At 34.4% G+C, this 18,358-nt stretch overlaps 1 protein-coding gene across 1 annotated transcript in view; it reads right to left on the bottom strand.

The window, feature by feature from the left end:
• The window catches only part of KLHL1 (kelch like family member 1), a 246,335-nt gene that overhangs the window by 15,627 nt on the left and 212,350 nt on the right, over positions 1-18,358 (bottom strand). Inside the window, exon 8 of the mRNA XM_087757193.1 lies at positions 6,011-6,173. Within this exon, the coding sequence (XP_087613319.1) occupies positions 6,011-6,173 (163 nt within the window). The remainder of the gene's footprint in view (positions 1-6,010; positions 6,174-18,358) is intronic.

Genomic DNA, 18,358 nt, shown 5'->3' with positions numbered 1-18,358 from the left:
TCTCCTTCCCTCGTTGCACACTGTATAAACACAGAGTCTGTAAAAACAATTGTAATAGAAATACTAATACTAATACTAATGATAATAATAAAAAAAATGTGTTGCTGCTTCTCTGCTGAAAGAATCAAATGCAAGTCAGATAGATATTGATGGGGAATAATAGTCTCTTGCAGCATTTCTCATTGGTCTTTTACTTGTCTTCAGAGAAAACAAATACTTATAAATTTTTTTCTCAAATAAAAGTAAAAGATGATTTGAAAAGGAACTTAAAATTTTTTTATTATCTATTTTTAAAAGTTAACATTAGACAATTCCTTGCTTTTTGTCATGTATCATATATCAATAATAATGTGTGATATTTTATATAAATTATCTAAACAACAGCAGCAGGTGGAAATATCAAGTTCACTAAAGCACATCTTTGAGGATGTGGCTATCAATAAAGGGCAGAACTCCCTCCTTGGTTCTGTAAGGTGTTACCATGTGAATTAATTCCTTCCCAGTGCATTCCCAAGTCATGACATATGACACTTAATTCAGTGTACTGCTGTGATGTTCTACCATTTAAAGTCAATCTGCAGATCATATTAACAGCTGAGTATTTTTTCCTTTTGTAGCACAGATTTATTGATATCTGTTAAAGAGAACAAAAGTAAAGGGCCAGTCTTTTTGCCATGAAAGTTATAGTCACATAAAATGAATGCTGATAATTTCCAACATACAAGTAAAAATTCAAGAATATTTTTTGTGATGTAATTTTTATGGTCATATAATAGGAAAATCTAAAAAATTTTCAGTTATTGTTGTGTCACACAATTATTTGGAATAACATAGATTTGTATGATACAGAGAGTCTCTTCTAGGTATAAATTCCAGAGGAAAGTGTGTAAACTTAATTTCATTTTTACTTACAGTTTTCCCATTAGAATAAAATTGGTTCTGAAATTAAATTGCATTCAAAAAAAGTTAGTGTAAAAGTTCAATGTTCTTAGGGAATGCATGCTTCATATATCAGACACTTGTTAATAGAAAGCTAATAAATAGCTACTGTAGCCTTGGAGGCAACTACATTTTAAGTTACTGAAAAGATTAGTATTTACTGGATTGAAACTGTCAACTAGCTTTTTTTTTCCTTCTTGATTTTTAAAATGAAGAAATGAAGACACAATCTTGAAACAGTAAGTGACAACTTTAAATTTCTGGAAAAGATAAGATTTTTTTGGTAGTTTTGGTTTCTTGGTGCTTCTAACATGCTGTAGAAGAGTACTATGGCTTCAGCATTATCTCCCGTAAACTATAGAATACTAGTCTTTCTTACATAGTATATATTGCATACTAGTTACATGTTACTTTTGTTAGCCCCCAAAGAACAATTCAAATAAATCATCCCAACTTCTGACCTCTCCTGTTCCCTGCATATAAAAAGCACCATCCTTTTCTGATTTTTTAAAATTTCTAAGTTAGTCTAAGTCTCCATTTCACATTTAATACTTTAACACCCACATCTGTTGCTGATATGAGAGAGTTCATGCACTCTTTCTCTTCCAGCCTGTGCAACAGGGTTGTTAACAGTAACAAGGCAGAAAAGATGATGCTGTTTCCAGGTCAGGAGGAAGTACTGACCATGTTTCATACCATGAAACTCTACAGTCATGGCAAGTCCTACAGTAGCTTCCGAAGTATGGTAAAATTGATAAAGGCATCAAGTTAAAAATAAAAAAAAAAAGATATTTTATCTATTTGTATCCATCTGTTCCTTTGCCAACTGTAATACCTCTGTTGCTTTTCTTTGGTCTGACAGACATTCATGATAATCATGGTACCCCCTATGCAAACTTTGCACTTTCAGTTAATGTTTCTTCAATGTGCATAACCAGAATTGAACACAGTAATCCAAATAGCGTAAATATTTCCACAATGAATAAAACTTTATGTATTCTTCAGTTGCATTTCCTTTTTTCACAGATTTCTTCTAATGGTTTTTCTGTACTAACAAGCTTTTTTTCCCCTCTTCTGCCACTTTCTACCACTAGTTTTCTTCAAACACAAGACTTGTTTATTCACATATATATTATTGAATATCTCATTTGTGTTGCTTCTTAGGGTCATCCAAATACTTCTGTGCAGAATAGTCCAACATGTCCCATATGATAACGTTCCCTTTGGTGTCTTCAAAAAATTCCAGCAGTAACTTTGTGATGTCCTAGTTGTCACATATAGTTCTTTTCTTCTTAAAATCGCTATACTATTAATCTTTTTTCCATCTTAACTAATTATTTCCTGTGTAACACCAGATAACTGCTTTATTGGAATTCTGGTAGAATAAATCTCCTGTGTGTCTTTTATCTAGAAAACCACCTATCCATTTTATATTTGTTCTAGCTGCACCTTAGGTTTAGGAAGCTGCTTAAGAAATATTGTGTTGCCAATTGAAGGACAGCAAGTCCCGTATCCTACTACTGTGGGAAATCTGAAGGTAACAATCAGGTGACATTCAGGCTTAGAGACAAAGAAGTTCCATTAAGCCCTCATGGGTGAAACAGTATTGTGACCTCAAAATGTAATCATGTAACCTGATTACACCAAAGAACCCTGTTAACTGGACTAAGTTTTTTAAAAAAATGTACTTCAGATATTTATTTTTCTGGATTTCTGACAAATTCAGCAAGATTTTATAACTTCAATAATTAAGTTTTTTTCAGATTATGATGCACATGTTGACACAAACCTTTTCAGGTTTTAGGAAAGATTTTGATATAATATAGCATTTTCAGTTTAAATTAAAAAATTTATTTCAGTGAAGTAATAGTTATTTCTGTGTGCCCTGTTTTGCCAAATTCAGATAGTATTGCTCTCCATTTGTTTGAGCAGTAAAATAATTGGTAACTGACTTGCACAGACTATACAAGTGAGCTTCAAAAACATAGGTAAGCGTAAAAAGGTTCAATACATTATGAACAATTAAGAAGTTTTACTTAAAAAATCAATCATCTCATAGCCTAAGGAGATCAAAACCTAAAAGTTTTTATTTTTTATTTCCACCATAAGCTTAAAGAAAAAAACAATTTTCATCCAATTTTATGTTAAAATGTATCACTTTTTTTCTGCTTAAAATGGCTTTAACTGGAAAACAAATGAAGCAGACCATAGAGATATGGAAGATCACAAATGGAATAGTTTCCAGCATTAGAACACAAAAGAAGAGACCATATTTTTTCATGTATTTAAGAAGCTCACATTTGAGATCTTTAACATACAGTATCCCTTTAATGTGAAGTTCCCAAAGCAGTGTGGGAGACACACACATAGAGTAGTTTCTATCTCTCTCACTTCAAAGATAGTCTAACTCTGCTGCATTTTATTTATTTACTTATTTAATTCAGTGCAGAAGAAAACAAACAAAGAATAACCAGAAAGACTTCCCAGAACTTCCATACTGAAATAGTTTCTCCTTTGTTAAATGTTAAAGCCAACATCTTGTTTCTCATTGAGACAGCCATTTCTAATATCCATAGAATTTCTTTAGAAAAAAAAAAAATCCATAAATATTTCCTTGTTTCAAAGCTCAGATGAGGCATGCAGCATATGTCAGTGCTGTGGAACAGCACTGTAGTAAGAATAGCACCAGAGAGTTGAAAGGTTTGGTCTTTACATATGTTTTCAAGTTTCAGTTCTTGCCATATGGGATGTTTTTTAATGATGGTTATTCAGATTAAAAAAAAATAAAAATCAGTAGTATATTTGCTATTTGCTTCAGTGAGACCACTGCTTTTCAGTTTTCAGTAGTGTCCATTCCACCTTTCTAAGACACAGATAACATCTCTTTTCATTTAAAAGTGTTCTATATAAGTCATGCAAAATTCAGTTGAGCATTTATTAACTGAGAAGCATTAAATACATGCTCAGCTGTGCAAAAGAAACATACAGGGAATATATACACATAATCATATGCAGCTCTTCATAATCTTAGATCTATACTTGAAGGATTATTTGTCTAGGTCTTGTCTCTGCTAGTTTGCTGGATTGCTCATACACTATTGAAACCAGATTCTTCTAGAGTAACAGGGTTATTAAAGCAGCTTTGTCCATTTGATCTACTCTGGAACATTTCAATGCCACTGTGACTTAGTAAGAAAAAGCAATAACAATTAAGCTTCACTGGTTTGTAGGTGATTTCACAACATAAAACTAACTTCTAATGTCATGGATGAGAAGTAGATCATCTGAGTATATGATACCATGAATTAAATAATATAATATTAATAACGAATGCATCCAATAAAGCCTATTTAATCCAGAGTTACGCTACAAATAGGATACAACTGTAATATGACAAACTCATAAAATTAGTTAACACTTTTAAAGCCTATAGTTTTAATTAATTTGAGATTCAATTTAAAAAAAAAATATATCTGCATATTGTCATAATGATGGGATCATGGGTACTCTGTTAGGTCTCCTGCTGCTGCTACAGAAAGGTACACAATCTCCAATAGTTCTTGTAACATAGTTGTGTGTGGGCTAAATTCAGCTCCTTGTTTGACTTTTATGTTCAGTGACTCTTACAGCCAGTGGAAAGAGTCTGACAATCCCAGAAATCAATTCAGCCTACTTATCTCAAGCCTGTATCTTAGGTGTGATAAGCACAACCTAATATAAAGGATTATTGAGAGTTTATCCAGCTGTATAATGAATTATTTGCAACTGGAAGAAATGGGTGGGCAAAATTTAGTGGGTTGTTGAATTATGCAATAGCATAGTCTACCATGAAACCCAATAGCCTTAATAAGTCCTTTTTTTTTCCCTATATAATTTTTATCCTAACTTTTATTAACTATTTTTTAATGTCCCCAACATTTACTCTCTCATTCCATCCCACATATGCAGCTGTTTCTCATCCTTTCTTCCTTGCAGTTCAGTAGCAATAAAGTATGAGGAAAATAATATTCCAGAAATTTGCCTTACTCCATTGCTCCCACCATTCCCAAGGGATTCTTTACTGATTGTCCTTTATTTATGTTCAGCTTTCTACAGTGGGATTCATCTTCCCTGCTTAAAATATCAAAAATACAGAAGTCGGAACCTGAGACAGCGTCCTAAGGTTTCCTATATAGTTAGTAGAGAAAAATGGGCACTTACAGAGCACAATTCATGCTGTCCTAACATAAATGTCTAAAACAAGACAAATGATATCCTAAAAGAACATATTTCTGTCATTGACTGTAAGGCAAGCTTAGGATGATTGTCTCACTTGTAGATGTGTATACAAAAATATCTGGTTAGGTGTGATAAGTTCCTCCCCCACCTCTAAATTATTACAGTTCACAGCATATTCTTTTTAGTCACATAGCTAAATGCAAGTATTTTAAGTTATAAGCAATAAGTAATACATAACATCATGTTACTGTAAAATGAGTTTTAACAAGTGCCACATTAAAATTTTAAAAAGTGAAAGTTATAAAAGAGAAACTTAGAATCTGAACACAATTAGAATTACAGGTTTGATGCAGTCTGACAAGAATCAAATTTCTGTTTACTTCTTTTGTGAACATAGTTGCCTTCAGACAAAGAAGGTTTCATGGGTCAGTGGTTGGCTGAAGCAAGGTACAAAACTCATATACAACAAATCTTAGCACTGGGTACCTGATTATATTAGATGGATAAATTCAGTTGATTAACTAAAACATATACACAACATATAAAAGTCAGATGAGTTAACTGACAATTTGTCCTGAATTGTTTTATGCCATACACACTGAAATTTCAGGTCTATATTCTTAAGAATTTGATATAAACATTAAATAAAAATAATATAGAAAATATATAAAAAATGCTTATTTCAAATAAATGTATGAGCTACAAGATATAGGAGGGTGCACACAGCTGTGTCTACATTTATTTTAAAAGACACCCTTTATTAAATTATGTTAAAAGTTATTTACTATTGGGTGTCACAGTTATTCATCTATCTAAGAAATGTGTTTCAACCATATAAGAATACCCTACTCACTTGCCATTTAATGCTGCTACTCCAACAGTGCTTCTGGCAATTGACATACTTGCCACAAATGTCCACTGCTGACTTTGAGGGTCCCATCTCTCAACTGTATTCAAATAACTCCAACCATCATGTCCTCCCACTGCATAAATAGGCCCTTCAAGCACTGTAACTCCTAAAATGGTGGAGAGAGTGAGAGAAGATAAAAGTATGCTTTATCAATAGTAAAAGAAAAAAGTTTTCCAAAACAGAGCTAACAAATGAACTTGCATATTCAAAGTGAAAATGGAAACACCAATTTGAGATTTGATTAATTAAGGATTAACAAACAGGAATAAAATTAATGCCACTCCACATGGCTTCATGAAAAATAGGTCTTGTCAAACAAACTTGATTTCACTCCTTGAGAAGACTGTTCGCTTCATAGAATAGCCTGTCAATTATGTGACAGTCTTAGATTTCTGTATACTCTTTAACTTAGTATCTCCTAACATTCTGGTCATGAATTAGCTCAGTAAAGCATATGATAAAAAAATTATGGACTGGACACCTGATAGATCTCAAATTATTGTTGACCTAAGGGGGAATTAATTGAATGGAATTGCTTCTACCAGGATTCCACAGGGAAGGGAGAGAAGTCTGATGTTTTTGGCATTTTTGTCAGTTATGTAGGAAAAATATACAATTTTTCACTAGCAGGAGGCTTGGTGGACCGGCACAGAATCAGAAAACATATTCAAAGGCTCGAGCAAGTAACTTACAGTGAGAAACTTAAGGTGCTTCATCAATTTACTTTATTAAAAAAAAGAAATAACAAGAGAATGGGTACTTTTACAGGAAAATAATGTTAGCTATATAAGGATTATTTTTCCTAATGAAGAAAAGTAAAACAAAATGTAAAGCATGGAAGTTGAAGTAGAAAAAAATTAAATAAGAAACAAATTTCTAACTATGAGGGTTTTTAATCACCCATTCAAAGGAACTGATGAATTCTCTATCTCACAGTATCTTCAGATAAGCTTAGAAGGCTCTGGCAGAAAAATTATAGCTAAGCACCAGTTGTTACAATACGGTGAGCTCAGTAATTCCATTTTATGAATCCATGATCCCAAATGAGCATCATTGTGGAAATCTCAGGCTAAATCCGATCCTATTCCTGAGTCAGTGTCATTTTTCCACTCCATTTCACATGATTTGAACTCATCAAAAGTCAGAAAACAGTAGATCATTAAAGTTTTAGAGAATAGGTTTATATTTCTTCTTGCATAAAAGTCTGTCTTTCATTCAAAACAATGTAAAATTTCCACTTTCTGTGTAGAACTGTGTTTTATTCTATTTCAGAAAAGTCATTCATTCAAAGCTTAATTTGACATTAAAAACTATATTTATCAGTGAGTTTGAACAAGCCTCATATCAATGTTAACAGAAAGCATTCCTGCACTTTGGATGTTGTTTTTAGTTTAGTTTTTGTTTTCTAAACTTAAAAAAAGAATTTAAAAACTCTATTAACCCTTACTGAAATTTTCCTTATTATAAAGTCTAAGCCTTGTCTTTTTCTGTAGAACCTTCTGTGAACTCATTCTCCAGTTTCTTGTGATGTGAAGAGTCTTGCTTATAAATGCTTTTTATTCAATCACGTTTCAACTATAATTTTTCCAGAATATTAAAGTGGATATTAAATTGAAATCATGATTCATATAGCTCAATATCTTATCTCAGAATGCAACCACCAGCAAACATGTGGGAAGATGTGTCAGTGTTTGCACAGAAAATCAGGAGATAATATGCTGCAGCTGTGTTTTGTTTTTTGGTTTGGTTTTTTTTTTTTCCCTAATATCTAAAAGCTATAAGTATTCTTAAATCCTGAACAAACAGGTTTACGTTGTCAAAAAAGTATTTGCTATAATTTGTTATAACAACACTGTACTCTCTAGTTCTTCGTGTATATACTCATAACTTAATGCAAAGTTAAATAGAAAAGCAAACTCTTGTGGGGATAAAAAAATAATTTTATTCAAAGAAAGTTTAGGTGTGTGCATGTTTCTATACACATACATGCATATATAATCGGTGTCTAGATAAACACACAAACCCTTTCTCACCTTCACACATAAGTAGAGTTTTATTTTTATAGAATCAATTTCACAGTGAAACTATGATGCATGTCAAAACACATCTCATCAGTTTTGAAATTTCCACCTTTTACTTCCTCAAATAGCTTATTTCTTCTGTCATTAGAACACAGAGAGTTGTCCTCAATTTACTCTTTTTATCTCATTCACCATTTTATAATTTTTGTCATGTCCTTTCATATTTGAGTTTTATTCTCATCTTTTTTACTGCTGTAAATTAAGCCATCCCAATTATTTCAGTCACTTTTTGTAGAAAATTTGCTTTCCCCTTAATCAAAACACTGTTCTTCCTGCTTTTTCATGGATTTTTAGCCTTTTTTTAAAATGACAACAAAAACTGATAAGCTCATTGCATGAATGTAATGGATTTTCTCTCTGCATTTCCTGTCATACTCTTTAACCAGGCTTTATAAAGAAAATAGTCTTCACTGACTTCTCTATAATGAGAACTTTACTGGGTTTATACAATACACGTAGAACCCTGCAAGATATACAGTTCCATCAGATTTTTTCCCCCATGTCTTTTACTTTGCATTTACCACTTGCTGTTGTGTCGTGAATTCAGCTGGCTTTTAAAGTTCATCAGAGTGTTCACTGAACTTGTCTGACCTTACTGAATAACTTCTACATACTTTGCTATCATGATGTTCAATTCCATTTCCACATAAATTAATCTTACACTGACACAGGGAAATGTTGCAGTTAGAAAACTGCCAAAATAAAAATGTTGGTTTGGTGTGAGATTCATGTCACACTCCTCTGCCAAAAGGTGTGAATACAGTTACAGCTACACCAATGAAGAAATCTGGAAGCTTATTTTGCTAAGAGAACTTTAAGGGACTGAATACAAGATTGCCTGTTTCAGTTTGCCAGTTTGCATTGCTTCTACAATAGGAAAATTTACTGGCAAAGCTATAGGAAAATTATTCTTTCCATACAGGACAAAGACAGAAAGGCTTCTGCATAAAAGTAATCTTCCATGCTGCTGGCTACAGCACATAATAACTTGCTATGGGTTTACACATTTAAAGTCTCTTCTTTACAGAATACCAAATGCATTGACATCCTTACATTTCCTCCTTAACAGCTGCTTCAGTTCTGGCATACTATGTTTTAAAATACTGGACAAATACATTCTGCAATATTGAATTCCATTCTGTGTTGGTATAGTTATGACTGTATATGTGAGGGCAAATCATCACTTTGGACTATGGTACACCGATGAAAACTAATGGATGCAGATGTTGTACATGTAAAGAATGTAAATAGCATGGAGGAACTTCAGAAAGGATTACAAAAGAACCATTAAAAATCTGGAAAACCTGCTGGAAATTCCATAAGACATGTAGGGTTTATCAAGATATTCTTTTCAAGAGGTAATCCAATCATAGTGTATAAGATTGGATGATTAAGAGTCTAACTGTTAGCGGAATAATAAGACTGGAATTAGTAACCTGTTAAATTAAGCCTAAGAGTAGTATTCCATATTTTAACCAATGATGCTAAGGATTTATTGGAATTATGAATTTAGGAATGTGCTAGTTTCTGTGTTGCTTCAGGTTTTCATATCTACACTGATACATTTTTAGACAGACATGCTCAAACTCCTCACGTCAGAAATGACAGGGAGAAATTCTGTGTTCCTCTTGCAGAAAGTCAGTCTACATGATCACAGCAGCAGTAACATTAGACAATAAAATCTACGGGTCTATATAAATTTGCTGAATTTGGGCATGGATATCACAGTCTCTTTGATTTTGGTATAGACTGCCTCTTTCAGTATTTGTTCTGGATGGAATCTGTCTTCTCTTCCCAAGTTAACAATTCTGAAGCCTTGGCTAGACAAACCTGTCAAATTGATAATTGCAGGAGGTCTATTGATGACAGGTTGCAATGACAGAAATGTAAAATTTAGCACATAATTTAACATATCATGACATAGAGAGTGAGATGCTTTGTGGGACAGACATCTCTGTGGGACAAGTAGCTAGGCCTCTATAGTGAATCTAATTGCATAATATGTTTTTTCTTTCTTGTTGTTTGACAGTAAATCCATTGTTTCTCTTCTACTTTTCATTCATACACTCTCCTTCCCACTCCAGTTAAGTCTCCTTATGTTCCATCCATTCTTCATCTATTGCTTAACACAGATTGCATAGCAGAGGTATTATGGTGTAGGGATGACAGAAAGTCACCTACTGAAAACTCACCATTCTATTATGATATATCAGAGACCTTTTGGTGATTTGGTCTGTCAAATAGCACTGTCAAATAACAAACTGGTTGAATACTCATTCTTGTTTTCCCAATCATACCTTTTTTCAGAGAGCCATGGCAAACCAAATAGTTTCCTCTACAGAAAAACCTGAATGATATTTTGAGAATAGTTTGCTCCAGAAACAGTTCTCTATTACATATGGATAGGACTATGCCAGATTTGCTCTCTCAGTCCTCCAAATACGATTATGGTAGGCTCAGCTTTCTCATTGCCTTCACTTCCCATCACTCACCAGAACTTAGAGAAGCTATCTTCAATACTACACCACTAAACACTTTTCTACAACTCTCTGACATTTTCCTCACATTATTTCAAGTTCTTTGGGCTGAAAAAAAAACCATTAAAAAGTTCATCCAAAACTGGATGAACTCAATATTAAAATAATAGAATATTATAAAGTTTACTAATACTAAAGGACAAGACTAGTAAGATTAATAATAAAATTAATTTGCTAGACTCTTCACTCAATGGAGAGCCTCACTTACAAGTCTGGGAAGAGTGCTCTTCCTTTTTCTTGCTTCCATAGCTCTGTATTGTTTGAAATTAAAAATATTCAAGGAGTAGGATCTGGCACTCAGTTATCACAACTATCAGTGCCCTATCCTTCCTCTCACTTTTCCTTTATTCTGTATTGTCTTACTATGACGTATAATAAGAATAGCTCCTCCGGAAGGATCTGAGGAGGTCTACCCCAGAGCTTCATGGCTACCCTGAAAAGGAAGAGATCACATTTTCAGTGTAGTCCTTTCCTGGCTAGGTCAGTCTTTGGAACCTAGATATCCCACTGTCCAGGTAATGAACTTAATTACCAATATAGGAAAACTTAGTGACTCGTAGAGGCAGCTCTAATGCTTCAAAAAAAAAAAAAAGTACTTAAATCCCATATATCTTTATGTGAGTCAAATAAATAAATAAATAAAAATGCACCTTGCAATACTAGTGAATCAAGTAAGTACACTTGATTAGACTTTGCAACATTCTGAAAGCAGCTAAAACGTTTTCAATAAATTTTCCATTAATTTTTAAGATTTTTTTTGTGAATAGTTCCTTTTGATCATGCAAACTGTGAATAATCACTGTCAAAATATTGCCTTCTCAGGTCATTGCTACTGCAGAGCTGTTGGAGAATTTGCTGAATGTATACAGATTTTGGTTATTAATGGGACAGGTATATACAGTTATAATTAGAACTTATGAAAGTAGAGTTGAGTGTTCAAGAAAAGTGTTACTTCCTTAATATATACCTTAATTCCTTTAAACAACTAATAATTTGCTTTATGAAGCATGTATAAAATACATGGCTTCAACCACAGTAATAATAATTTTAGGAAATAACTTGACAATTGTTTTAATTGAATCAAATCAAATTGATAAAGGCTGTTACTTCTGTGACGCAATGCCAACAAAAAGCTTTCATTCCCTCTTCACTATTAAACTGGTATTCAATATTTGTTAATAACAATACACAATGACGTATATATAGTTTTAGAGGTGGCAAAAAAATCACTTCATACATAATTGAGACATCTATGTCTGTATGTCAGAAAAGGCTTCCCAAGAGAAGAAACCCAAAGCAAAAACCCAAGGCAAATATAAGCAGACAAATTCCAATCAGTCAGGAACTTGTTTTTATAGAAATGTTGGGGGATTTTTCTCATCTTTTTCTAGGTACTTACACTATATAGTTTTGTTTTGTTTTGTTTTACAATTATTAAAAATAGTATGAAAACATTAATCATACATGTATTGGAAAGTGGAGACATGGAAGACTTAGATTTACAAAGTATAAAAATTTGTATTCTTTGTAAGTCATGCTATGGAGCATACTTAATTTCTTCAACTACTTTTTACTCAGAGGACTATATACTGTCTTATAGGACACAAGAGTCTCCTTGACTTTCACCCTTTCTTAATGTGAAGTTGATGATGCCGACTTTGTTTTGCTGACGATTTCTCCTAAAGGGAGCAACGCTCAGAAAGAGACCAGCAATGACATTCACCCTCTTGCCTGACACGATGGTGACAGGAAGTAGGAGAAATATTGACTTCAACCACTTAATACATTCAGCTTTCTGGTTAAGGAAGTAAAACATCTCCAGACTAGGCAGTTATGTTTTGAAAGACTGGACTAACTACACCAATTTTCTTTTCTACTATATGCAGCAGGAGCTTGTTTACTATCAACCACTTTCAGCTTACTTTTCAATACAAATATCTTATGGGAATACTAAGATGATACCAATTCAGTCTTAAAGAGTGTGCTGAAAATGAAAAGACCATTAAAGGCTGCTGAAAAAAATCTATTTTTTCTCTAAATGGCTCTGCCTGTTCTGTTACCACCATCATCCTCTCCACTCCTTTTATTTCGCCTCTCTTCTATCATTCTTCTCTCATGCATATCAGCTAAGGGATTTTTCTACACATTTTTTGGATAATAACACATTACTTGACAAGATCCAAAATTCGTTCTGGGAGAATGAAAATGTAGTACTGAAAAAATCAACATCTAACCTTTGTTTAAATTGATTAATTAGTTTTGATTTAAAATATGAAATGAGACAAACAAGCCCCTCAAATTTTACAAAGTCAGCTTCACAGATTTAGTGAGACATATGTTTTTGGGTTTGTGTTTAATACTTTATAGTAAGTATACCAAAATGCAAATTATAAATAAATATATTTTAAAAACTGCTAAATGAGAAAAGCCTTTTTAAACTAAGTATAGAACTGCTTAAATAAAACCATAACAGTCAAATGAACCAATGCAGAAATGAAAATCCTGATATTACGGATGACATTCATTTAAGAAAACAAATTGGTTCATTGCACCATCAGCAACTTACTGTAGACTCAACAGTATACTTAAAAATGGAATAGTTATTTAAGCACAACTGATAAGCATAAGTTATAACGACTAAGGATTTATAAAATGTGTTAATGAATTGTCTTCATCAAGCAATGGCTGAAATTATTTAAATACAGTGTTAAAACTGACAAAAAAAAAAACTTGGCAATGTTCTGTGCGTTATTGTCATGTGATCTTGCATCAGGCTTAAAAGAAAACTGATTGAAACCTGAAAAACAAGGTGTTCAATGGGCTGTAATTCTGTTTGAATTGTCCTATTGTAGTTTCAGACTCCCAGAATCACTTACAGCAGATCTGTCACAGAGTGGTTGAGTTTGGCATGCCTCTCTGGAGATTGCCTAACCAACCCCACTGCTCAAAGCAGGGTCACCTAGACCCAGTTGCCCAGGACCATGTCCAGATGGTTTTTAAATAACTCCTAGGATAGACACTCCACAGCCTCTCTGAGAAACCTGTGCCAGTGTACCAACCTCACAGTAAAAAAGTTGGTTTTCTTTACATTTAGATGTTATTTCCTGTATTTCAGTCTGTATTTCACTCGATACCACTGAGGACACCATGGCTCCATTTTCTTTACTGCCTCCCATTAGATATTTATACACATGAAGCCCCCTAAGACTTCTCTACTCCAGGCTAAACAGTCCCAGCTCTCTCAGACTCTTCTCATGTGTGAGATACTCCACTCCTTTAATCTTCTTTGCGTCCCTTCGCTGGACTCACTCCAGTAAGTCAATGTGTCTCTTGTACTAGAGAGCCCAGAACTGGATGCAGTACTCTGTGTGTGTCTCACCAGGGCTGAGTAGCAGGGAAAATCATCTCCCTCATCCTATTGGCAACACTGTTCCTAGTGCAAAACAGGATACTGTTGGCCGCCTTTGCTGCAAGCACACATTACTTGTCCAACCTGTTGTCCACCAGGATCCCCAAGACCTTTTCTACAGACTGCTTTCCTGCCAATCAACCCCCAGCCTGTACCGGTGCATGGGGTTATTCCTTTCCAGTTACAGGACATGCCATTTGCCTTTGTTGAACCTCATGAGATTTCCATCAGCTTATTTTCCAGTCTGTTGAGGTTTCTCTGATGGCAGCATAACCATCAACCACTCCTCATTGTCTTTGCCACCTGCCAACTTGCTGAGAGTACACTCTGTGCCATCATCCAGGTCATTAATGAAATTAATCATTAATGATGAACGCATTGGCCCCGGGAACATCACTAATGGTTTCCAGCTCAACTTTGTTCTTCTGATTACAACCCCCTGACCCTGGCAGTTTAGTTAGTCAAGTTGGTCAGGAATGATTTATTTTTCATAAATTCATGCTGACTATTCCCAGTCAACTTCTTGTCCTTAATATGGACTGAAACTAGTTCCAGTATTATTTGCTCCATCACCTTCTCAGGGATCATGGTTAGCCTACTGGCCTGTATCCTCCCAGACCCATCTTCTTGCCCTTTTTGAAGATAGAAGTGTCATTTGCTTTCTTCCAGTCCTCAGGAAACTCTCCTGGTCACCATGACCTTTCAAAGATAACTGAGAGCCTCACAATGACATCAGCCAGCTCCCTCAGCACTTGTGGGTGCATGCTGTCAGGTTCCATGGACTAGTACGTGTCCAGCTTGCATAAATGTTCCTTAACTTGATCCTCCCCCACTGAGGTTAAGTCTTCCTTGTTCCAGACTTCTCCCCCTGGTTTCAGGGACCTGGGACTCCTGAAGCTGGTCTTAAAGACGGATGCAAAGAAAGCATTGAGTACCTCAGCCTTTTTTGTGGCCTTTCTCACCAAGTCCCCTGCCCCGATCAGAAGTGAGACCACATTTTCCCTAGACTTCCTTTAGCTATTGAAAGACCTGAGGAAGCCTTTCTTGTTGCCCTTCAAGTCACTCATCAGATTCAACTCAAAACGAGCTTTGGCTTTCCTAACCCAATTCCTACAATCTCAGACAGCACCTCTGTATTTCTCCTGGGTCACTTGTCCATTTTTCCACCTCTTGCATGCTTCTTCTTTTAGTTTGAGTTTAATCAGGAGCTCTCAATCCATCCATGCAGGCCTCCTATTGCCTTTGCTTGATCTCCTGCACATCAAGATGGAACTTTTCTGAGCTTCAAGGCGGTGATCCTTGAAAAATGTATCATCAGCTCTCCTGGGCCCCTCTTTTCTCCAGGGCCATATTCACAGGACCCACTATTGCAGAGCACACATATACTGCCTTCAGTAGAGTTTCTGCCGCCCTTTTGTGGAAGATCTGCTGGCTGCCTCTATTACCTGTTCTCAGACCCAGCTATCTATGAAACCCCACAGTCTGATTCTTGCATTATGTTTTCTAAGAAGCTAAATTGGAAAAGTTGTAAGCAATGCAGAAGTATTTATTTCCACCATTAGGCAGTGCTTGCACCACGTTTAAAAAAATTATGAGTAGTAGTGATAAAGCAATAACACCCACTCCAAACAAATAAATAAATACACCCTTTACATTACAGCAGACTGTGGCAGATATGAAGAATTCCAGAGCAGATTGTGTCATATATGAATTCAATATTCAAACATTACTGGTTCTTATGGTTTTCTCTCAGAGCTTAGATGCCAGAACTTCTATGTGATTTTTATCACACACATATGGATTAAAAGGTAGTCCCAAAGGTGTTGCTTTTAGTCTCCCCATCACACCAAAGGAGTGCAGTACATCTCACCTCTATCAAAACCTGTACTGAAGTTACTGAACCATCCGTGATAACCGTAAATGGCAATACCACAATCGAAATCTTAAGGGATACATTCTACCAAGATCACAAAGCAAAATATTTTCCAGTAAAATTGATGAAACAAGACTATTGTCTTTTCTGAATGTTCCAGGTCATTTATTTTAATAGAAAAAAAAAATTAATTCATTTTAAGTAGTCCGTGTTGAAATGTCAGAGTTCCAATCCTATTAGCACACTGTAGAATTCTTCCTCCTTAAAGAGCAAAGGTACTGAACTCTATATACATTTTATTTTTTCTAAATGGTGCAGCCAGTTTCTGGCTTTTTTTCTTAAGAGGAAACTTTTTTTCTTAAGAGGAGATATGTTTTCAGTAATATATTGAGCAGTTAGGTGCACTAAGTACAGTAGAAAGAAATCTTAATATTTCCCTGAAAATTATGAAAACCTTAATAACTTGATGTTTGTTATTCAGTCATACATAAGTCAGTACCTATTAAACTTTATTTCCTGTAATAAAGATGCTTTTTGGGGAATATGTATAGTCTTGCTTAAAAAGTGTCCTAGCTAAATTGCCTCTCAACACATTGCTGTTCATCAGTACAATCTGAAACTGGCAGATTCCTGAATTAAAAAAAATTTTGAAAACACTACAAGAAAGAAGGATAATAAGTTGCAGTACCGTGTTAGTTACAATCTTTTCTACCTGGAAAATAATTCTCCTAAGCATTTATATTTACAGATTTATGAAAGCAAATAGTGTTATTTTTTAGCTAAATGAGATCTACAAATGAATATTGTCCAGTGTGCAATGGCAGGCATTTTCCTTCTGATTGCCTTCATAAAGCTATGTAGCAAAAAAACCTATTATGCCTAATTAGGTGCCGAGGTCTGTACAGTTTCAGTTATTTATACTTGGAGATTGGAATGGGATTTTTAAATTGCTTTTTTGCAATGTTACAAAATAATGTAACACTGCCTATCATATTTCTAACTCTGCCTTTCCTTATCTGCATGATAGACCTAATTTCACACAGTGAAATTTTAAAGTGTCAGTTTTTATAAAATAACAGAAAATACAGTCTCATACTGACACTTTTGGATACGAAATGGCAAAGAAAATATTATCTATCGTGTTAGCTTTATTGTAGTCTCTGCATTTTGATATTTGTAGAGACACAGAATTTTAACTGGGCAGGATAAACTTGTACCCAACAACTAATTTTTTAAATAAGGAAATTACCTTTTAAGAAGATGGCAGACATACTCTGTATCATGACATTGAAGGTGAGGAGACAAATAAATCAGTGACTTGTTATCCAAGTATTAAACTTGATTAAGAAACACCCAGACTTTACTCCACCATTTTAAGCTCTGCATTTATTTAGTTTCCAGGTACCTGTAAATTTCTAACAAACTCTTTTCTCCTCCACATCTACAGAAGCATACTTTGACAGTCCTGTATTAATTGTAACTAATATTGCTGCTTTTCCTTACTCTGTTCTTGCCCTCTTTAAGTCTTAAGCCACTTTTCTTCCATACTACTGGTGTCAATATAAAGAAAACTAATGATGGTAAAGTCCAATCTGTTTTAAATTATGCATCAATTAATTAAACCTGGAATTTAATTTTCACAGCCATAATCTTAACTGGGTGTGGAATACAAGTATAGTTCTTTGGATGTTGCATATAGGACTTCCATAGGACAAGCTGGGAATTTAGTATGTGATAAATTTGAGAATTAGACCTGACCTGCCTTCCTTAGTGAATATTCAGTGACACATTGTTGAAAATACCTCGTCCTATGTTTATTCACAGGCAGGTATCAAGGCTGATTAAAAGAATTATAAAAATACCCCTGCCCTCTATGGGCCAGAAGATATTATACCGACATGTTAATATAATGCAAATTTATAGAAGTAAAGATCTGTCTGCCGCCTCTTTATTTACATTCAGTTTTGCAGATGAGACACCAGATTCTCAACTCTATCACACTATTATCCTGAGAACCTGACTCAGAAATTATCATAAGTGTTGTCATTATGATTTGTTGCTCTTTAGTGAATTGGGTCATGACATACTACTTACTAAGGGTGCAAAGTACAATGACAAGGTACTTAATAATTCAGAAAAAAAAATCCCTGTAATGCTCCCAATGATTAGGAGAAAAATCCAAAGCAAATATCTAATATACATGCAAATCAATATTGCAGAGAAAATACTTTAAAAGGCTCAGGTCTTCTGTCAACAAACACTGAAAGCTAGAATGACATATTTCGCCTGAGATTTAAACATTAAAAAATAACAATAATTTAACTACATAGAGGTACATGGTACTAGTCAATATTGCATAAAAGAAAGATTCTCAAACTAATCTCTAAACAC

This window comes from Nipponia nippon, unplaced genomic scaffold (genome assembly GCF_047370975.1).
Source record: "Nipponia nippon isolate SJK-2023a ecotype South Korea unplaced genomic scaffold, ASM4737097v1 scaffold_2, whole genome shotgun sequence".
NCBI classification, from domain to species: Eukaryota; Metazoa; Chordata; class Aves; order Pelecaniformes; family Threskiornithidae; genus Nipponia; species Nipponia nippon.
This window is presented reverse-complemented; position numbering and strand designations above follow the sequence as displayed.